This window comes from Orcinus orca, chromosome 5 (assembly GCF_937001465.1).
Source record: "Orcinus orca chromosome 5, mOrcOrc1.1, whole genome shotgun sequence".
Lineage (NCBI taxonomy): Eukaryota > Metazoa > Chordata > Mammalia > Artiodactyla > Delphinidae > Orcinus > Orcinus orca.
The window spans coordinates 93,857,131-93,880,683 of NC_064563.1; the positions used below are offsets into that span (position 1 = coordinate 93,857,131).

At 35.2% G+C, this 23,553-nt stretch overlaps 1 protein-coding gene across 2 annotated transcripts in view; it reads left to right on the plus strand.

Annotated features, from left to right (window-relative positions):
- The window catches only part of CIP2A (cellular inhibitor of PP2A), a 37,020-nt gene that overhangs the window by 2,370 nt on the left and 11,097 nt on the right, over positions 1-23,553 (plus strand). Inside the window, exons 2-19 of one of the 2 annotated variants that reach the window (XM_004272078.3) lie at positions 2,723-2,870; positions 3,678-3,790; positions 4,634-4,728; positions 5,254-5,350; positions 6,576-6,698; positions 6,856-7,001; positions 7,384-7,459; positions 9,742-9,960; positions 11,474-11,633; positions 12,935-13,076; positions 14,155-14,254; positions 15,760-15,878; positions 18,045-18,240; positions 18,703-18,777; positions 18,872-18,982; positions 20,315-20,511; positions 22,537-22,650; positions 22,902-22,984. In XM_004272078.3, the coding sequence (XP_004272126.1) occupies positions 2,723-2,870; positions 3,678-3,790; positions 4,634-4,728; positions 5,254-5,350; positions 6,576-6,698; positions 6,856-7,001; positions 7,384-7,459; positions 9,742-9,960; positions 11,474-11,633; positions 12,935-13,076; positions 14,155-14,254; positions 15,760-15,878; positions 18,045-18,240; positions 18,703-18,777; positions 18,872-18,982; positions 20,315-20,511; positions 22,537-22,650; positions 22,902-22,984 (2,314 nt within the window). The remainder of the gene's footprint in view (positions 1-2,722; positions 2,871-3,677; positions 3,791-4,633; positions 4,729-5,253; positions 5,351-6,575; positions 6,699-6,855; positions 7,002-7,383; positions 7,460-9,741; positions 9,961-11,473; positions 11,634-12,934; positions 13,077-14,154; positions 14,255-15,759; positions 15,879-18,044; positions 18,241-18,702; positions 18,778-18,871; positions 18,983-20,314; positions 20,512-22,536; positions 22,651-22,901; positions 22,985-23,553) is intronic. The other variant, XM_033432203.2, reaches the window with a different exon arrangement.

Genomic DNA, 23,553 nt, shown 5'->3' on the forward strand with positions numbered 1-23,553 from the left:
ATGGTGAATGTTTTTCATGAGACCTCATGAGAGCAACCTCATGAGACCAACATCTGAGGATACAAAGGGTGATAGATGGTTATCATGTGAACGATTATTCACTCTGCTATCCTGCTGCGCTTCTGCTGCACTATTTTTGTCTGCTTGCAGAACCTTAGCTTTGGATTTTTTTTATGATCAGCAGAGCTGAGCTGGTATCATTTTTTTTTAATATAAATTTATTTATTTATTTATGGCTGTGTTGGGTCTTCGTTGCTGCATGCGGGCTTGGGCTACTCTTCATTGCAGTGTGTGGGCTTCTCATTGGCGGTGGCTTCTCTTGTTGCGGAGCACGGGCTCTAGGCGCGCGGGCTTCAGTAGTTGTGGCATGTGAACTCAGTAGTTGTGGCTTGCGGGCTCTAGAGCACAGGCTCAGTAGTTGTGGCGCACGGGCTTAGTTGCTCTGCGGCATGTGGGATCTTCCCAGACCAGGGCTCGAACCTGTGTCCCCTGCATTGGCAGGCGGATTCCCAACCACTGTGCCACCAGGAAAGCCCTGGTCTCATTCTTGACGGTGTTTCACAGCACTAATCTTATGTAATGATTATGGAGCAGGGATGCAGGAACAGTGAATCCCAGTTGTACCGCTGTCTATTATGTGTGCCTCAGTTTACTCATCTGTAAAACAATTAGTACAGGTTTATTATGAAGCTGAAAGGAATTAACATACATAATGTACCTAGAACAATAGCTAGGCCAGAGTAAGTGCTAGAGTATTAGTTATTACTGAAATAAGTCCTATTTGCATTAAAACATTCAGTGTGTATGAGTAAAGAGGAAAATATGCAAAGTGTTTTTTTTTATTTTACCTTATAATAAATAATTATTATATCTTAGAATACTTATGTTGTTGAAATACAGGTCCAATCCTTAGGGAAATTGTATTTAAAGCAGAAGATGTCTTAATATTTTAGAGGGCTAACTGTATAAGCAGGCAAAAGGGCAATGCTCAGAAGGTTCCTTACCTCAAAATATTTACTATATCATTATCTAATTTCACCTTTGGACCTGTTTTTTCAGTCTGATAGACTTTTACTTTAATGTTAAAATACATACTCTGTGGGAACAGATATTCTGAAGATCTCTTATCGGCAAAGCTTTACAAGAAAAACTGACATCTGGGCGAGGGTATAAAAGGGATATAGAAAAGAAAGAAACAATTCTGATTATAGTCTTTTTTAAAAAAAGTCTTTTAAGAATAAAAACGTTTAGGGCTTCCCTGGTGGTGCAGTGGTTGAGAGTCCGCCTGCCGATGCAGGGGACGCTGGTTCGTGACCCGGACTGGGAGGATCCCACATGCCGAGGAGCGGCTGGGCCCGTGAGCCATGGCCGCTGAGCCTGCGCGTCCGGAGCCTGTGCTCCGCAACGGGAGAGGCCACAACAGTGAGAGGCCCGCGTACCGCAAAAAACGAATAAAAACGTTTAGAACAGATTTAATCTAATCTTAAAGTAAATGATTGTTTTTTTATATTTATAGAAAAGATTTTCTTAATAATGAATAATATTCATAAAGCATTTTGAAAGTAAGTGGCTGTCTGACAACTGTTCCCAGCCCTCATCCCAGCTTACCCTTTCGGGAGGTGGTGCTAGTAGGCGGTAGGTAGTATGTTTATAGTGTTATGAGAGAAGTAAATAGTGAAATAACAAATAATGAAATTTTTTAATTCCTGACCTGCCTACTCAAAAAAATTTTTTTTAACTTCTTCTTTGTGATCTCTAACTTCTGGGCTTAGGTACTGTCTGGTAGGGAGCAGAAGGAATACTCACATAGTTAATCCCATGAATAATCCTTTGGATTTAGCTGCTTTCCACTTTCCATTTGCCTCCCTCAAAGAAGATGGAATTCATTTATGCGGTAAATATATTGACAGTAGAATGCTGATTTGTAGTCTGTGCCTTCATGGAGTCATCAATGTAGTGGGGAGGATAAGTATTGCTAAGTTGGCAAAAGCTTGCTGACTTAGCAAATAAAAGTGTAATGTACTATAGGATAGTATAACAGGCAAACCTAACCTAGTTAGTGGGAGAGGATTAGAGAAAGCTTAGTGGAAGAAACAAAATTGAGACTGGAATGATTACATTAGTTAGTGAGTGAAGGGATAGGTGATCTTCCATGCAGAGGGAACAACATGTATGAATTTTCTAAATTGGGAAAGAGTGTGGCAATGGCACTTTGGAAGAACTGGATTTTTATTTGAAATGGAGAAGTGAAAATTGCCAATTCTTAACTAACACTTTTTTTTAATATTTTCTCTTTTTAAAAAATTATTTTTTGTCCCTCATGACTTTTAAAGAGGGCTCTTTTTTGTTTTGTTTTGTTAATTTATTTTTGGCTGTGTTGGGTCTTCGTTGCTGCGCGCGGGCTTTCTCTAGTTGCGGTCAGCAGGGGCTACTCTTGGTTGCAGTGCGTGGGCTTCTCATTGCAGTGGCTTCTCTTGTTGTGGAGCATGGGCTCTAGGCACACAGGCTTCAGTAGTTGTGACACATGGCCTCAGTAGTTGTGCCTCACGGGCTCTAGAGTGCAGGCTCAGTAGTTGTGGCACACGGGCTTAGTTGCTCCGCGGCATGTGGGGTCTTCCCAGACCAGGGCTCGAACCCGTGTCCCCTGCCTTGGCAGGCAGATTCTTAACCACTGCACCACCAGGGAAGCCCTAACTAACACATTTTAATGACTCTTTTCTAGGTAATTTCTGGACAGAAGCTCACCCGATTGTTTACATCAAATCACATACTACCAAGTGAATGCTTAAGTTGCCTTGTAGAGCTACTTGAAGACCCAAACATAAGTGCTTCACTGATCTTAAGTATCGTCAGTTTGCTATCTCAACTAGGTAATGTATTAGTTTCTCTTTTTTATTTTTTAGAAGATGTATGAATTTAATATTTTTTTAAAGGGCAGATTTAGTTATAGAATCTTTTGGAGAATGATTCACATTCAAAAGATTTCTTCATTGCAGGACCTCTCCGAACTATTTTGTATTGTGGATCTCTTGAAAAGGGAAAATTATATGCAGGCTTTCTTAAGATTATTAGAACAAAGAATCTGAAGCATATCAAGGGTTCAGTGGTCTACAGAAAAGAATGTACCTTGGGAAATGCGGGCCTATTTTTGAATTAAAAAAATATGCATGTACATAATGTCTGTGTGAGCTACAGCGCTCTGGAAAGTCATAGCTAGTGATCAAAACATCATCCTTTTTTGATAGACTACACTGAACTTAGAGCTAAGGCTAAAAATGCAAGTGTTACTTTTTCTGTTTTTCCCTACCTTACCTTTAGTTTTAAAATTTTCATTCAGTGGTTACTTTATTCTTGATTTGTGTTTGGGGGTGGAGAGGAGATATTTCTCTGTGTGATTATAAAATTAATACATGCTTATTTAAAAAAAAAAAAAAACCCAGTGATACAGAAGTGATAACATAGAGCAGCATGTCCAGTAGATGATGAAAATGTTCTATATTTGTGTTGTCCAATATAATAGCCACCCTGGTTAAATTTCTGAATTGGAAGGTGTTTGTAAACAAAATAGCCATATCATATTTGATATTTTTATATAATGGTAAATTTAATATGAAATAAATTTTAAATTATTATTTATAAAAATGATCTATCTTGTGTCATTTTATTTTAACTTACAGCTGTAGACAATGAAACCAGAGACTGTCTTCAGAATACGTACAGCCTGAATAGTGTGCTGGCAGGAGTGGTTTGTCGGAGCAGTACTTGCCACAGTGATTCAGTGTTTTTGCAGGTATGTACACCCACACAGTACTTTCCACTTAATGCTCATTCTTCCTTCCTTATTTTCAGATCAAAATTGATAGTATCTATCGTAAACTGCTGGCTTACAGTGTACTATATGCTGGTATAATACCGCATGATTAGGCACAGTTCTCACCATTAATAAATTTAAAAGCTGGTTGGTCACACATGTACTACTATTTAAGAGTTTCTAAAGAAGAGAATTTTATTCACATCTAGCACTATAATTTAAGAAAAATCCAGATTATGACTATTTTGACAGGCTTATAAATACAGATGTCAGCTATTCATGTTAAAATTGTAATTTGAGTTGGCACCTAGTCTCAATCTATTGAGGAAACATTCTACAAAAACTGAAGCTACAGATTTGGTATTATTTAGCATAGACTCAAAGCTCTTATACCCATAATATTTCTCAACCTAATATGCCATCAGTTGTAAGAAAGAAACATTGCAAGTTAAACTGACATGTAATTTTAAAGATGGTAAAATAAGAAAAATATCTATCTTAGAATTGATAGAATATGTGTTTCAACTTGCATATAAGTTTAAGATGATTAAGTGAGCCAGGTTAATGACAAGATGCTGTTTGAGATAGAATATATAGAAATGTGTGAATCAGGAGATGAACTCTAAGGTCTAATTACTTGTGTGTGTTTACGATCTCATTACTTGTATGTGAAGAGAGAACCTTTTTAAGATATGGAAAAGTTCTTGCTCTAAATGCCTCCTAAAATGCTTACATGCTCAGAATATGCACAGGAGTTCATTCTTTTGAGCACACAAATGTGTTTTTATATGTTTATATTCACTGCTATTTTCTTATTCTCAGTGCATTCAGCTTCTGCAGAGGTTAACATATAACGTCAAAATTTTGCATTCTGGTGCCAATATAGATGAATTAATTACATTCCTGATTGATCATATGTGAGTATGCAACCAAACATGTAAGCAGATAATCTACTGGTTTAACTAAAACCGTGTAATAGTTCTATTTTTCTTAAATAAGTTTTTCCAACTTTTTAAACTGAATGAGGCTGATTCTTATTTATTCCTCTTAGATGATTTCAAGGATCAAGTGGTGTAAAGCAGCTTTAATTTTTATAACAAAAATTTATGAAATGAATTGATTGAGACAGAAAAACTTATTGAAACTGAAAATTATGTTTATATTTAATTTTATTGACCAAAGAATATACTGATAAGATAGCACATGGTTACTCTGACAATTATTTCTATATTTGTATGCTGCAATTGAGTAGGATCATTTAGTTTCAAAACATGAAATAAATGATCAGTACTATTCAAAGCTTGGCAGTCTTCACATGTTAATCAGACTTTTCTTTTCTTAGAAAAAGGAAGGAATTTAAATGTGTAAATGACTATATAATTTTGAGTAATTTATAAGGAACCTAATGTTTTTATCTTTTATTATTTTTCTTGAAACAACAGTCAGTCTTCTGAAGATGAGTTGACAATGCCTTGTCTAGGATTATTGGCAAATCTTTGTCGGCACAATCTTTCTGTTCAAACACACATAAAGACTTTGGTAAGAAGTTTATGAAATGTTTCTCTCTAGTTTTGTGGTGGACTCTATGCTTAAAGAAAATTTTTTTCACCTTTTTCTTAAAAAAAATTTTACAAGAATTCTCCTGTGTTATCCAGCTGACCCATCAAAGTTAACAAAGAATCATATTGACATACAAATAACTTGACGTATTCCAACCTTCATATATGTTTAATTAAGACAAGTTAAGAGTTAATAAAAATGTTAAATACTAAAAGTTTTTCTTCTCCGTAGCACCCCATTATCTGTTATATTGAATAATACAAGAAATGCTAAATTATTTTGTGCTGATAGAAGGGAGACACGGGGCTTCCCTGTTGGCACAGTGGTTGAGACTCCGCCTGCCAATTCAGAGGACACGGGTTCGAGCCCTGGTCTGGGAAGATCCTACATGCTGCAGAGCAGCTAAGCTTGTGCACCACAACTACTGAGCCTGCACTCTAGAGCCCGCGAGCCACAACTACTGAAGCCCACGTGCGTAGAGCCTGTGCACCGCAACAAAGAGTAGCCCCTGCTCACGGCAACTAGAGAAAAAGCCCACGCACGGCAACGAAGACCCAGCACAGCCATAAATAAATAAATAAATAGATAGATAGATAAATAAATTTATTTTTTAAAAAGGGGAGATACGCCGTTGGCAGTTGCATTTACCTCACTCTTGTATTTCCACAAAATCAATTACAGCTCTCCCAGAAATATTTATGAGTAAGTGCCTAACATCACTACCAGTACTCGAGATAAGTGAAGGCACTCAAGTGAGGTTAACTGAACTACTGTTAGAAATATATTAAATCAGGAAAGTTCATTGATTCTTTAAGGTGCTTTGTGAACAGTTCCCTTGCTATGCAATATTCAGTATTACTTGTTTTAAATTAAATAATATCTCATTTGTTCATGTGCTGGATTTTTCTGACCTGGTCTTATTTTGTTGGTGGAGGTTATTTTGAGCCATGGAACTGTTTGAGGAAGGTAAACATTTGCTCATAAACCCATGACTACACACTGCTCTTCACTTAGATTGTACCTGTCTGTACTACTGTAAGCAATATGTAAAAGTATCATCTTACTCACTCCTTGAATGATCTCTTAAGTTGATAATGTTTAATAAAAGTTTACCTACTCTGTGTAAGATATACTTTCTAAAACAAAATGTAAGACTTATAATTTTTTTTATTCTAATTTATTTAAAAATTTTTTTCTTCCTCAGAATAATGTGAAATCTTTTTATCGAACTCTTATAAGCTTCCTGGCCCATAGTAGTTTAACTGTGGTTGTGTTTGCACTTTCAATATTATCCAGTTTGACATTAAACGAAGAGGTTGGGGAAAAGGTAAGTTTTTTTTTTTTTTCTTTTTTGCAATTTACGAAAATAATTCTGAAGTTTATATTCTCTGATACTTTAAAAGTCATTGAGACTCTTTGTTGAGTTTTAGGATGGTCAACTTAAATTTTTTTGTATAATATACTTTTCCTGATTTGTTTTTAAGCTGTTCCATGCTCGAAACATTCATCAGACTTTTCAACTAATATTTAATATTCTCATAAATGGTGATGGCACACTAACTAGAAAGTATTCAGTTGATCTACTGATGGATCTTCTTAAGAATCCTAAAATTGCTGATTATCTTATCAGGTATGGTTCTCTGACAAATTTTAGGACTTTTTTTTAAACCAAGATGTATTTGTAGTAAACAAAGCTGCCTTTTTAGATTTAGTAAACTTGGACTCTACTGATTTGCAATAGACTAAAATCAAAATGTTTTCATGTGCTTTATTCCCATTCTTTTTGCTCTCCTGACTTGAAATGTAAAAGTATAACAAGGGTGTGTGTGTATGTTTCAGTCTTTGTCTTAGGTATATAAGGTTGTGTCATTCTCCAAAATATACATATCTTGATTAATCTGTTTCAAAACTAGTTTTACATCTGAACAGTATGATTTATTTTATATAAAAGTCATTTTTAATGTATCAGTTTCATAATTATCACTTGATGTGTATTTTTATTTTGAACTTAGGTATGAACACTTTTCTTCATGTCTTAATCAAGTATTAGGTCTTCTTAATGGAAAGGATCCTGATTCTTCTTCAAAGGTATATAAAAGCACAGCTTTTCGTTTTAAAGTTTTTAAAAACTATAATGTGCAGAAAAATCTAAGTGCATAGATCTCTGAACCTTTACAAAATGAACACAGCCGTATAACCGGTATCTAGAGCAAGGAACAGAACATTACCGATACTTTGGAACCCTCCTTGTATCTTCATAAACTGGCATAATCCCTTTGGAAAACTGTTTCACGGTGCCTGTTAAACACATGTACAACCTATGACACAGATATTCCACTCCTAGCTATATAGCCAGTAGAGACATTTCACCAAAAGACATGTAGAAAATGTTAAATAGAAAATGAAAGTTTAAAACTGGTACTATTTACAGAGCGGGAAAAGATATGTACAATACATATATTGAACAAAGGACTCTTATCTAAAGTGTATCATTTAAAAATTTGCACCTATAAAGGAGAAAAAACACTGAACCCAAAAGATAACCTGAGCAAAAAAAACCTTGAATTGGTCAATAAATATGAAATGGTTGCTCAACTTTATTAATCTTCAGGGAAATGCAAATTTAAATGGTAATACAATACCAGTACGTACCCACCAGATGGTTAAAATTAAAAATGTGGATAATATCAAGCATAGAGAGAATGTAAAAAATATAAAGAGAGTGTCGCTGTACTCATGGGCCAAAAATTGGTACAGCCATTTATGAAAACGTATTATCTACTAACATCGGACATATGCAACTATGACCAAGCAATTCCACTCTTAAATATTTACCCCAAAGAATTGAATACTTGTGTTCACCAAAAGACATGTACAAAACATAGCAGTACTGTTACCAATAGCCAAGAATTGTAAACAACCTAAATGCCATCAACAGTGGAAATAAACTGTAGTATATTTATACATTGGAATACTATAAGCAATTAGAATGTGTGAAATGCAGCTGCATGCGAAAATATGAATGAATCTCACTAAGATAATGCTAAGCTAAAGAAGCCAGATGTAAGAGTATACACTATAAGATTCTATTTATATATAAAGTTCCATGTGAGTTTTTAATATAAGCTGGCAAGCCGATTGAAAAATTTATACAGAAATGCAAAGATCCAAGAATAGCTAAGGTAAAATTAATCTCTGGTGTCAGAAATCTGATGTGGAGTAGTGGTTGGAGCATTGTCTGGGAGGGGACACAAGGGGACTCTGGAGTTTTAGTGGAATTCTCTTTCTTGACCTAGTTGCTAGTTATACAGGTGTATTCACTTTGAGGAAAACATCTAGCTTTGCAGTAGCAATTGATATGTTTACTTCCCTGTATGTTATACTTACAGAGAAAGTGTAAATGAGAAAGTATTTGCTTGTATGTGCAGAACGTATATCTGGTAAGATAAATAAGAAACTGGTAATATTGTCTGTTGCTTCCAGAGAGTGTAGTTAAAGGTCAGGCTAGTACCTTTGACTTTGGAACCAAAAGAATGTATTATCTATTCAAAAACAAGTACTACAATTTATATTTAAAAGAGAATAAGTCAAAGAGTTTATCATATGTAACATAGTAAATGCTAATGGGCTGCATTCTGTTAAAAGCAGACACTATCAGGTTGATTAAAACACAAATCCCAATTGTATGCCATTTATAAGAAACAGATGAAGAAAGGTAGAAAATAAGTGAGTAGGCAAAGAGGTACCAATAATTTTTTTTAATGATAAGTTGGTAGTAAATGAAATACGGTAGAATTTAACTTAACAGCTAGTAAACAAATTGATGTGGGATGCTATGTAATGGAATAAGGTTCAGTTATGAAGCAAGGAAGAAATGAAGTAGAATAGGGAGGCAGGCTAAGGGGCTGATTGCCACACTGTGTAAACAATATGGAAGTAGCCATCCTTAAGCTTTTAAAGCTATGGGATGCCACTTTTAAATATTATCCTAAAGTATGCTTTATAGCAGTTCTTAAATCTTAGCATGATAGCAGGTATTCTTAATTACTAATTTTATTTTTTCATTTTTGAAGCAACATGTTTGTGCTGAAAAAAAATTAAGTACTGTAGAAGGTATATAAGATTAGTTGAAGTTGCCCTTTCTTCTTTGGCTCTCACAATCCTGTTATTAGAAGTAACTACCATTAACAAATTTATTTGTAACCTGGAACCTAGTGACACATTTTGAAAAATAATACTCGGAAAAATTGGAAGCAATTTTTATTTTATTTTCTTTAAAAATGTATTTCATTTCCAGCTTCATTTTTCGGTTGCTTTGTGCATTCAAGTCTAATGAAATTGACATTTAATGAAGGCTTTATATTGCACAGGTTTTAGAATTACTTCTTGCGTTCTGTTCAGTGACTCAGCTGCGCCATGTGCTTACGCAGATGATATTTGAACAGCCTCCATCTGGCAGCACCATTCTGGGAAGCCGTTCTAAGTGTTTAGAACCTCCTGTAGCTCTACTTCGTTGGTCAAGCCAACCTTTGGATGGATCAGAAAACTGTTCTATTTTAGCACTGGAGTTGTTCAAGGAAATATTTGAGGTACTAGAGTGATTAACAAATTGACTTTTCCACTTTTATGATTCTCAGTGAACAGTTTGTTTTGTAAAATGTTCATAATAAACTTCCAGTTGTTCATACACTTCAGGAAAACTTCTCGATTACTAAACTCCCTACCATTCAGCTACTGAATTCCTTTTTTCTGGCAAGGTCACAAATATTAGCGAGAATTTTGTTGGTTTGTTTTCTCACTAAATAGCATATATACTCCTTTCAGTATAATAAGTAAAGGTATTGACTAAGATTTATATGGGTTGTTGGTGAATGACTGTGCTTCTTTCAGTAGTCACATTCTGTCTCTCCATCTCAGTAGATACTGTCTACTGTCTTTATGGAATGGATATATAGAACATTGGATTAAGTCAGTCAAATAGAGTGGAGCATGCCAGGTACTTAGGATATAGACAGAAATCCTTTCCATAGAGGCCTTTACATTCTGGTAGATTCTACTCTCTAGGTCATTTAGTATTCTGTACTATTCTCCCTGTTTTTTTTGTGATACGCGGGCCTCTCACCGTTGTGGCCTCTCCCGTTGCGGAGCACAGGCTCCGGATGCGCAGGCTCAGCGGCCATGGCTCACAGGCCCAGCCGCTCCGCGGCATGTGGGATCTTCCTGGACCGGGGCACGAACCCGTGTCCCCTGCATCGGCAGGCGGACTCTCAACCACTGCGCCACCAGGGAAGCCCTCTCCCTGTTTTTATACCCATTTTGTCTACCCCAGTGTCTTAGTAGAATGTTTACCCTCTCATGACTGGATCCGGTGCACAAACCAAAATGTTTATGAGTGATTAAATATATTTGTTAAGGATTATGCACAAATTATTGTTTCATGTTGATCTTGACTGTTAACAGTTTTTGCATTTAAAAAGTGCTTTGAGATTCTTGATGGGAATTATTTGTGGTTGTAAAGTATTAAGACCATTGTCTGTTATTGTTACTGTAATTACATTTAGCAAATTCGGGATATTTGTTTTCAGTACATACTTTTAATTTAGAATAATTTTTAAATCACAGATACAGTCCACTTTAATAAGTCTTGTTTGCATTCGATTAACCCAAAACCTTACTGTTCCATTTGAGAAAATAGTCATCATAGCCCTCAAAACTGGATAAAAGGGTAGATTTTAAATCGGAGACACAGGTCAAAGAATTTTTGAAGTAATTACAGTTGACCTTTGAACAACATAGGTTTGAACTGCTTGGGTCCACTTATATGTGGATTTTTTTTCAATAGTAAGTACTACAGTACTACACAATTCAGGAGGTTGGTTGAATCCGTGGATGCAGAACCACAGATACAGAAGGCCAGGGCCAACTAAGTTGTACTGAGACTTTCGACTGCATGGTGGGGTCAGCGTCCCTAACCCTTACGTTGTTCAAGGATCACCTGTATAAGAAATTTAAAGAGTGTTGCAGTTCAGTGATGACCGTTTATGCATTCTGTATTCCATCTCTGTTTTTATTTTTAATCATTGGTGGTGGTTAATTCTCCAGGATGTCATAGATACTGCTAACTGTTCCTCAGCTGACCGTTTTGTGACCCTTCTGCTGCCTACATTCCTTGATCAGCTTCAGTTCACAGAACAAAATCTAGATGAGGCCTTAATAAGGAAAAAATGTGAAAGGATGGTCAAGGCCATTGAAGTTTTGTTAAATATCCTTCAGTATAAACATGGAAACTAACTACTTATTTTTTTAGAATTGTATTTACTGCATTTTTGTCTTTATAATTTTGTCATTTCTCATGCTTGAATCTGTTCAGAATTACTGAACTCAAGTTTAAACTTACAGACCTGATATTCAAGGATGAGTCTCTTAAAAAGTTATCTAGACTTTTTTCCCCTTGTTTTTCTGTGTAAAACTTTTAAGCTAAAGAATATTTCCAGAAATGCTCTTTAAACTTGATCTGTACGTTTTTATCATAATTTGAGATTAGGAGATATATTCTAAAATAACTACCCTGATACTCTCTTTTGATGCAAATTGTTGCCCCTGGATGATGTGTGGTGCCATTCTTTGATGGAGTGTAGCAGAGAAGAAAGAAAGATTGGTAGTTATTATTTTGGCTTAGTTTTTTAGCTTGTGTTTTAAAAATTAACACCTCTATAAATGTTTCAATAAAGATGACATTAACACTTGGTTATAAAAAAGATAACCTTGTATTTCAGAGCAACAAGAATTTGCTCAACTTTTTCCTGCCCTAGAGCAAACTCTGCATCTCTTTAATCTCTTCTCTGAGCTGCTGCTTCTTAATTTTTCTCTTTCTTGATGGCAGTGATTCTCAACTCTGGCTATGTATTAGAATAATGTGGAGAACATTTAAAAATACTCTTGAACATTACTTCCAGCGATTCTGATTTAATTAAAGTAATGTGAAACCCTGGGATGGAGGAGTGTTTGTGATTGACTGTTTAAACTACCCAGGTGATTCTAACGTACAGCCAAAGTTGAAAGCCACTGCTGTAAAAACACATGATTATTTTGCTTGACCTTAGAGATACTATCTGTAAAATATTCAGGCCTTCTCTCATTGAGTGGTACCAAACTTAACCCTTTTTAAATGATAGATATTCAAATTAACTACAGTACAGGAAGAGAAATTGAGGAATAACAAATGAGAAAATAACTTCCCTTATTTCAACAAGTATTTATTGAACCGTTGTGACACCTGTTAATAAAAAGCTAACATCCAGTAGAAAAGCAGATCCTTCCTCTGTTTTACCTTTGAGTCAGAAACTTTTGATGTCAGTCCCATCTCTTGCCACTTGTCAGTCACTTAAATGCTCTGAGCTCTAGTTTCCTAATCTGTCATTGAGCTAATGTAACAATAATTACACCAAATTGCAGGAACAAGAATAATTTGTATGAAATCATCCTAAAAGCTGTAAACAGCTATAAAAATATAAGGGTTTTGTTTTTGAGAATTTTTTGTTTGTGCTCCTTAACAAAACTTACCTCTGTGTGGAGATGATGCTCTAAAAATGCATATTGCAAAAATTCTGACAACTATCAAATGTACCACTCTGATAGAGCAACAATTTACATATGGCAAGATTGATCTGGGGTTTGGAACAAAGGTAGCAGATTCTGAATTGTGGTAAGTATATGAAATACAAATGGCAAAATGGTAATAAAAATCAAAAGATGTAATGATTCTCATTCCTTTTGGAGGGTCATCCTTGGGTATGTTCTGTTAAGCCAAGGTATAACAGAGAATTAAGAAAAATATTTTCATGATGAATTTTTTTTAATTCGTTTAATTCATAGATAACATGCTTCTGAACAGAGGTATTAATATCTGTGATTTATTTTTCATTGTTTAGGTTTGTCTTATTTTAATTTGTTGTGATTCTCTAAGGGTCTTTTATACTTCTGAACATTTTTTTTCTAGAGTTCCTTTTTGACATTGCCTGAGTATTTTTATATTCATTTAACTTTATATTTTGAAGTGAAAAAGCATGAGAACACAGGGATTGTTTTTATTTCAAAGAAATCCATCACTGCTGAAGGTTTCTAATAACAAAGACAACTCTTCTTTAGCATGTAAAGGCTTATGGTTAAATGTGGATTTTCACAGATAGTAATGAGATTATTTTATCCCTTTTCTCCCCCATAAATTAAGTCCATCTAACAAGTCTTTGTTGAGGACCTGCTAAATGCTGAACAGTGATTTGTTCCAATTTCCATGAATGTCAAAACTGTCAATAATTACATTCCTCAAGAACAAGAATTATCTCTTTTTACTTTTTTGTACTCCTTTTCAGTTACAAGGCTGAGAAAAACAGCTTAGTATAATTTATTCAGTAAATATTAGATATTCTTTATTGCCTAAGGTTGCCCTCTATTGTTAATATTTTAGTGACAAGGCTAAGAATTAAATGAATCATGTTGCCAATGCTGCTAGTAATTTCATGCAGAAAGTTGAAGCGTATTGGTATTTGAGATTAGAAAAAGAAACACTGTCTAAACTTAAACTATTAATGCCAGTTTGTTCTCTTTGGATCTTGGGTTATAAGGATGTTGGTCTCTGATATTTTTTCTTCTCTTGAACAATGCTTAATCTTCTTGAGGTATAAGAACAAAGGTTTTGGGTTTTTATTTTCTTTAGATGTATGGACAGAAATAAGCTAAGCAATTTTTGAGTTATTTAAGTTAAATATGACTTATTTTTAAAGCAAACTTGCTGCTGATGTAATTTTGAAAACTCTTGATTTGATGAACAAACTTAAACAGTTGGTTCCTGGTATGGAAGTAAGCTTCTACAAAATCCTTCAGGTGAGTTTAAACTCTTCAAATATTGAAGTTGATTTATATATAAATGTTTCCTATTATATGTTTCTGTTGTAATATTCTTAGTCTTTAGAAGATTAATGTTTTTCTTAGAACTGGCCATTGGAAGGAAGTTTAAAAATTGTTAATTGTCTTACATAATTATAATATTCTCACTACACAGTTATTTTACGTAGTTCCACAGCAATTGAACATAAGTGCTCCTGACTCTAATGTATGGGATGTTCACGGTAGCGGTGCTTCCACAGCCTTTTCCTTTTTTGTGTCATGTTTCCGGTTTCTTCATTTGTTTCTATTGGCATTGTGGTAGGGGGGAGTGGTATTTGTTCTGGGGTGTTTGTTTTTGTTTGGGGTTGATGAGGTAGGGTTTTAAGACAAGAGGGAGACTCCTGGAAGAAACGGACTTGATTGTGAGTGATAATAAAATTAGAGAGGTGTGCAGAAAATAGTTAACTTACAGATTTCAATAATAATAGTAGCTGAATAAGAGCTCTAGGTGTTTACCTTGATATCCACAAAACTTGGCTTTTAACAGATATTTAACAAACATGTGAATTAAGTTACTATAATAACACAGATGTCTCCAGTGCCTGTATAGACAGGATAGAAGCCAAAACTGGATCCTTAGGCAGGGTCTACTTATACACTTTGAGAGCACAGTGCTTAGGAGATGGGGGTTCAGATGCTTACTCCACCATTTCTTAGTCAGTGCAGACTTGAGCAAGTTACTTCACCTCTCTGAGCTCCAGTTTTCTTGACTACAAAGTAGAAATAATGATCCCTGTTGATGGGAGGAGTTATAAAGGGTTACCATGAGGGTTTTGGAGATAAAATCCATCTCTTAATAGTTCTGTGGCATTAGATTATACTTGAGTACCTATAAAACACTTAACATTCTAAAATGTTGATAATTATAAAGATTTATATTTTAATATTTTTCTCTGATTTTATGTCAATAAAAATTTTTTTCAGAATAGATGATTTGAGGCTTAGTACTAGTGTAAAATTTACTGACATGACGGACTTACACTTTAAAGTATAATTGTTACATTCACTAAATTAAAATTTTTTATTGAGTTAATTTGAATTTTACTTTTATTTTTTACTTTAATTTGGAAATGATTAGCCATTTGTTCTTCTAGCCAGTTTTTCTTTTAAATAGTAGCTAGAAAAATAAAACAGTAACTCAAAACATCATTCAATTGTAGGTGATATTTAAATTACTCAAAGTATTTAAGACATGATTTTCATAGGCACAATAAAGCATTCAAAACCTTTGCCAGAGTTTTTTAAGCCAACCTTACTATTGATTGTATAGACAGTTATAACAAGGTAAAGACTAATTAAATACATTCAAACATCAGGTAGAAACACTTTCGAATTTGCCTAGAATTATTTTATGATTTAGGTCTATTTATTCACCTTACTCTTAAAGACCTGACATTATTTATTCTTTCTGCCTTTTATTTTCTGGTTTCTGATTTACTTAGGATCCTCGCCTGATTACTCCCTTGGCTTTTGCTTTAACATCAGACCGTAGAGAACAAGTACAGTCTGGATTGGGAATATTATTGGAAGCTGCTCCACTGCCAGATTTTCCTGCATTAGTGTGAGTTATAGTCATTTGCAGTGTGTCTCTTGTGGTGCTGGAATACCCTGCCATGTTTCTTTAGTAGTCCTGAATATAGATAGATTGGAAAATTCGTGAATTGAAGACTTCATTGTAATAGTAATTTTTCAAGTGAAAAAAGTTTTTCAATTAAAAAAAATTTGATTCCCACAATTAAAAAGGCCAGATGTATACTCACTTAGGGAATAGCTAGATCCATCCAGGTGATTAAATGTATTATCCAGATGCTACGCCTCTCTGTCTCAACACCTCTTTTTAACATAGTAGCTTCTGTACTAAGCTTACATCCTACGAGTTTAGTTTCTCCATATAAAGAGTTTTTCTTTCCCAACCGTTTGAGTGATAAGTCTAAGCATCGCTTTCATTGACCAGATCTGGGTCGTTTACCAAGGAAGGGATTCCTAAAGAAAAAAATCTGTTATTATCAGAAGGTGGGATAATGGCCGGGCAGAATTATCTACTATGTTCATCTATTTTAAACATTAAGAGAATATTTGCAATTAGGTTTGAAAAAAATTCAGATTTTCGGTGCTGTGTGTAAACTAAATGGTTGACAAAATGTCTAGTAGGGTTCTACTTTAATTTTAATAAGTTTAGGTAGTTTATATGAATGAATTTGCAAAAGTGGTTTGAATGAACTGAGACAGTTGTTAAGTGGTAAGACATTCCTGTATGCCAGGGATCAGCAAATTCTAGACAGCAGGCAGGAGCTTATTTTTATAAATAAAATTTTATTGGAACAAAGCCACACCCATTCATTTTCATACTGTCTGTATTGTCTACATCTACATTTATGCTACGACGTTAGGGTTGGGTAGTTGTAACAGAGACTGTGGATCCTCAAACCTAAAATACTTAATTACCTTGTCCTTTAACAAAAAGTTTGCCAACCTCTGCTATTTCTGTTAACTGACTGAGCAAACTCATTTTTCAGAATTAATAATTTAAGTAGTCATAAATTAAGAGATGAAAAACTGTGGAAAACATGACCTAGAGACCATATAATTGAAATTCCTTTCATTTTATCATATTTTTTAACAACTAAATGGATAAATAGAGAGCTTCTCAAGTTACAAGGTAGACGTGTATGAGGCTGCTTTATTTTGTGGTAGTTTGCGTCTTCAACTGTGGTAATCTGACATGAAGCAAAATCCCCCACGCTTCAGAGTAGAAAGCTTCAGCTTGACTGAAAGGTGGAGTTTCACCCTGTGTCTCTGTATGTGCAGCCTTCCTATCATTTCACTATGTCTTTGCCATCCCTCCCTGTCTTGTGTTGTATAATTTTCTCTTTGGACACTATCTCAGATGTCCACTTATGCTGTTTTATTTATGTCCATTTATGCCTATATTTACATTATCTTAGTTTAATAAGGTGCATTTATATACTCGATGGGTAGGTAGGTAGGTGTGTAGGTTGGTTTTTTGGAGTGTGTTTGTTTTATTTAAACATTTAACAAATGTTTAAATAAGGTGAGGGCCAGCTTGTGCCAGGCCTTCTTCTAGGCATTTTGAATATTGCAGTAAATTAGGGGACCTTCTGTCATGAGGTTTACAAAATGTTTCATAATGAGCATGTCACTATGGGTGGAGGGCCCGAGGAAGTGAGTCTGAACTGAGATCTGATGATAAGAAGGAGCCGGTGCTATGCAGATCTAGGGGGAAGAGTGTTCTAGGTAAAGGAACAACTCGTACAAAGGCCCCGAGGGAAGAACAAGATGGGATAAATGGCAGGGGCAGAATGGAAGTCAGGTTGGTGAGAACATACTGACTGAGAAAGGGGAAGGGCAAAGGAAAAAGTAAAGGCTAGGTGATGTTGCCCATGGTTAGAAGGATGTTCTTACCAATACCAGTAACTTTGTATTTAAGTTTTACAAATAATCCACACTCAGAAACTAGTTCTGATGCCTCCAGACCAGAGGTGGAGTTGTCATTATAAAGGGTTATGAGTAGAAAAGAGTTTCCTCTGGCAAATTTAGGATATTTACCCAAATCCTGCTTCATCATAGATTCCAAGATTATTTCAGAAATATTTGAAGACTTACACTCCCCAAAAGACCCATTCTCATTGAGTCCCTAATTCTGTACCAACTCTGCCTTTTGCTATATTTTCATATAATTATTTCTCTTTTTTTGATTCCCATTCAGGCTTGGAGAAAGTATAGCAGCAAACAACACCTATAGACAACAGGAAACAGAACATATGCCCAGAAGAATGCCTTTGCAATCATTGAATCACAGTTTTCCAACATCAGTAAAATGTTTAACTCCTCCACTTTTGAAAGATAGAGTTCCTGGATTGAACATTGAGGAATTAATAGAGAAGCTTCAGTCTGGAGTTGTGGTGAGTGATAAATAGCCATTATAAGTAGGATTCTGCCTGGAACATACCAACTAAATATCAGCCCTTCTTATAACATTTATCTAAACAACTTTAGATGCAGATTTGATCATTGAAACTTTATCTTTTACTATAAAAAGTGGCAGTATTCTGGAAAGTTTGGAAAGAGGAAAAAATCAGTCATAAAATTCCTACATTTTAACATGGCTGTCATCTTCCCTTAGTCCCCCCTAACCAGCTCAGCCTCCCGCCGCCCCGCACCACCCCCGACTTGAATGTACTTTAAATTTCCACGAGAGTATCAGATCTTACCCAGATATTCTTTTGCAATAGCCAGGTTAGTGAAATGGTTGCGACCTGCCTGGTATGACATTAAGTTTCAGTGATTTAGTCTCAGATTAGGCATCTGTATTTTTATTTTGTTGAGCGTTAACAATTTCTGATTTTTTAACTATTAAAACCCAGGTAAAGGATGAGATTAATGATGTGAGAATATCTGACATAATGGATGTATATGAGATGAAACTATCCACATTAGCTGTGAGTACAAGCTTATTTTAATTATGTGTAACAGTTAAGCTTTAAGAGATGTTTTCCAGTAAATGATGAAGATTAATGATATGTTTTCTTACAGTCCAAAGAAAGCAGGCTACAAGATCTCTTGGAAGCAAAAGCTCTGGCCCTTGCACAAGCTGATAGACTGATTGCTCAATATCGCTGTCAAAGAACTCAAGCTGAGACAGAAGTGTGTACAATATAAAGACACATCTGATTAGTAGAAAAATAAATGTAGTAAATAAAACGTACAAAATATTAGTTTTATTTTCATGACTCTGATTGAAGTAAATTGTCCTTAGCATTTAACTAGTATCCCTCTGTCTCGAAACTGTCTCCCCTTTAATTTTGGTTACACAATTATCTTCTGATTTTTTTTTCCTACCCTAATGTATACTCTTTCCTATATCCTTTTTTTCTACTCACCCCTTAAATGTTGAGTTTTCCAGGATTATGTTCTAATCCCTTTTCCCTTATTTAGGTGATTCATGGTTTCCAGTCATTACCAGAATGTTAATGCCCCCAATTTTATATGCTGAGCCCAGATCCTTTTTCTCAGGCACTAAATGTCTCCTGTGTAGCTCCATTTAAATATACATCAAATACTTCAAACTCAGCAGAACCAATACTGAACTCATCACCCTCCCTTTTTAAAAATGTATTGTTTCTTATGTATTCCCTGTACTGTTCTTAAGAGTTTTCCAGACAAGAAACCTGGAAATCACACAGTTTACCTTCTACAATTAGTCATTCACCAAGTTCAGTTGAATTCTACCTTCTGAATAGCTACTTTTTTTTGCATTGTCTTTATTCTTACCACTGTTTGCTGCAGGTCAAATTCCTTTCATTTTTCACATGAATCTCAGCAGAGCCTCTGATTGGTCTTCCTACCTTTCCTTCCTCTCAGCCACCCTCAACATACAAAGGCATCTTTCTTCTGTATTTAGATCTACCTTCCCTTCTTCCTCCACAGTCATCCCTGAGGCAGTACTCTGGTTCCATTGCCCCTGTGCTGAATATCCTTCAGTGTCTCACCGTTTAGCTCTGAAGAGAGTTTAAATTCCTTAGAACTTACTGCATTCTCTGCAGTCAGACATATTAGATTGCTTTGCAGTTTCTGAAACTTGACGTACTCTTCTGTTTTCTGTCCCTGCACTTGCTCTTCTGTGTCTGGAATACCTTTTCCTCTCTTTCTCTAACTTTTAATAATCCTTCAGATGTTAGTTTTAATACCTCCTTTTCCCAGGAAGCTTTCTCTGGTCTTCTCCTTCCCGCACTTCCGGTGGTCCTCCCTCCCTGTGCTGGCTGCCTTGTTTATAGTACTTGTTACACTATGTGAAAATTGTATGACCCCACTTTCACCCTTGATGTTGGGGAGCAGAACTTGTCCTCTACCCCTCTAGACTGGCCTAATGATTAAATTGACAATAAGACAGATTTATTTGGCAAATCTTTTAAATTGTAGAAACTGAGCATATTATGTAAATGATAGTGGAAGAGTCTCTATTCCATTTTCTTTCAGGCACGGACACTTGCCAATATGTTGAGAGAAGTTGAGAGAAAAAATGAAGAGCTTGGTGTGTTGCTGAAGTCACAGGAGGTTGAATCAGAAAGAGCCCAGAGTGATATTGAGCATCTCTTTCAACATAATAGGAAGTTAGAGTCTGTGGCTGAAGAACACGAAGTACTGACAAAATCCTACATGGAACTTCTTCAAAGGTAAATTAATAAAGTAAAAGTTTCTGTGTAAGGTTAGAATCTAGAATGAACACACAGCATTTCTCTTCTGTGTCCCTAAAATCCAATTCTGAGGATTCATATATTCTGATGATACTATAAGGTAAGTAGTTAGCAAGAAACTTATGTCATAGTGCAATGAAGTATTGCTTACTCAAACTCAGTGTCATGGCGGGAAACAGAATACGGGTGTCTCTATTTCTTTCCAGTTGACGCTACTTCTTTCCTTTATTCATAGAGTCATCAGTCATCTGGGATGTTAGCACCTCAAGGATAAGTTTTGTCCGTTTTGTTCACTGAGAAATCCCTAGGGCCTAGAACAGTGCTTGATACATGGTTAGACACTCCATAAATAATTGTCGAATGACCTTAGTTGTCACAATTCATATCAGGTTGAACCATATGAATTGGCCATTTCTGAAGATCAAAAGTGGTTGAATATTAACAGTTGTCATATAATTCAGCCTAATAGCATAGAAATTTGGGTGTTCATGTTTAATTCACCTCTTAATTTGTAGTCAGTATTTCTCTTTGATGTCCTTGAATGTAGTTTACTTATATGTATGACTGTATCTGCAGAATAAATTCTTATAGGTGAACTGCTGGTTTAAAGGGTGAGTGCTTTTAAATTTTTGATTGATTGCCAAATTTCCCTCCAAAAAGGCTATGCCAATTTATATGCCCACCCACTAAAAAAGGATGAGATTGATCGTTTTTCCCTCCCTTGACACTTCTTATCTTTTAAGCCAGTTTTAAAACTTAAGAATTATAAGGAAGACCAGGAACAGTTATATACTTTCTACCAAACAATAAAAATAAAAACACTCTAGTTAACTTGTTTCTTGTTTTTCTTTATACTTTAAGACTGGTTAAGGTTTGAAAAAATGTTCTTCTTTCTGTGGTATTAATGTAGAGATGTAGAAATTTTTATCTTTGCAAGGTCCGTGTGCTTATTTTATTTGCCCATCAATAAAAATGAAGGGTGGAAGATGTACAGCATCTAGAAAATTTGTGAAGACAAGGTGATTTTTAAACAGGATATTTTCCCCCAACAGCTTTTTCTGAAGTCTGATTGTTAGAGGCAGGCCCGATAAAGTGGACTATTTGTGTTAAGTCAGGGTATAAGAGAAAGTAGGCAGTGGTCCAAGAGAAAATGGGCTTTCTAGGACCTGCTTATGTTCCAGACGGTGATTGAGGGGTGGGCCCAGAAGTAAAACTCCAGCTTTGAGGGGCCAAGTGAGTAACAAATAAATGAAGCTGGCTGGGGAAGATCATTTGTAATGGTAGGAATATCTAAAGGCATTCAGATTCAGAATTTTAAAAACTCTGTGTGGGACAAGTAAAACACTTTACTGGCCACATTTGGCCAGTGCCACCAGTTTGTCTTTGTAGTTAGAGGCATGAAAACATTTTATGCTTAAGATAGTTAGGTGTCAAAGTATTACTTTGGAAAGGAATTCTTTTATGTGGTTACCTTGCAGGTAAAAATAAGCAGGACTATAAGATGCAGAGCTATAGAGGCAAGAGAAATTTAGAGTCCTCAACTACTTAATTCATTAATTTGACATTTTTACTTAAACATATATTATGCCCAAGAGGCCAGTGATGAGAGGTGCAAGTTTAATTTTTTTTGAAGATGTCATCCTTTTATAGAAGTTGTTTCAGTTTCTGGACTTAACTATAAAGATAGAGGCATGTATTTTATAGCAAATTATGTAATGCAACATTATCTGTAAATGAAGCTCTTTATCCATAAATATGAAGTTAAAGCCCCACGTTTCTACTTCATAGTAATTTTTACCTCCTCAGTCAGCCAAAACATATCTTTATTATCTTTTAGAGTTAAACTAACTCTGTTTATGTCCCGCTTGTTCATGCAACATTCCTCCTCTTCCCTGCAGTATATGCAATTTGATCAGAAGAAATGGTAAGGAAGACCCTGAGTTTCTTTTCTCCATCATATGTGTTCCTCCATAAAAATATCACCTCATCTCCTTGTCTTTTCAGGAATGAAACTGCTGAGAAGAAGAACAAAGATTTACAGGTCACGTGTGATTCTCTAAATAAACAAATTGAGAGTGTGAAAAAGTTGAATGAGTCACTCAAGCAACAAAATGAAAAGTAAAATCTCTAGTTCTTTATTCTAATTATTTTGGATTTTTCAAAAACAAAATGATTCCCTGTATATAGAACATTGATTTTTATAGATAAAATTAATGGAATTATTGCTTATTGCAGATATAAAGTGCACATTTGGCAGAAGTTAAGGGTGATTACCATTCTTCGGAATTTCCTCTTAAAATACTTGTTGGGGAGAAAAAGAAATGATATGATTCACTGATGTTTTCTTCTGTATTGTTTTATAACTTCAGAACTATTGCCCATCTAATAGAGAAAGAAGAACAGAGAAAAGAAGTACAGAACCAACTGGTAGACAGAGAATGTAAGCTAGCAAGTAAGTAGCTTATTTAACAAATTGTCTATATTTTAACCTATCTTGTGTTGGAAGAAAATCAAAGCATGAGTGGTTTTTAGTTTGCTGTTTCATTATTTTCTACTTCTCTCATTTTTTTAAACCTTAAATCACATCTTAAACAACTCTCCTTTTCTTGCCATAACATTTTACAAAGTAGTTTAGTTAGATTGATCAAATTGAAAAAGCAATACATTTTTTTGAAATCTAGGAGTTATAGGAAATGATTGCCCTTTTTAAAAATAAAGATTTTTTAAAGAATGTAACAGCAGGTGGCAGTGCTAGGTAACTTTTAGTTACTAGCTTCTTAATGGTAGTAGTTCTGAAATGATCCACAAAAACATTTTTGTTCTAACTCACTTGACTTAGAGCACAGACATCTACCTATATAATTTTTCATTGTTTTCTCTTGCCTTTTCTTTTCTAACCCTTAACTCTGAGGATTGTCCTTCCTCTCATTACTGTATATTGTGTTTAGAACAGAGGAAGAGGGAAAGACATGGAGATTTGGCATTTTCTGTAGAATACTGGCATAGGAGAAGAGTTTCATG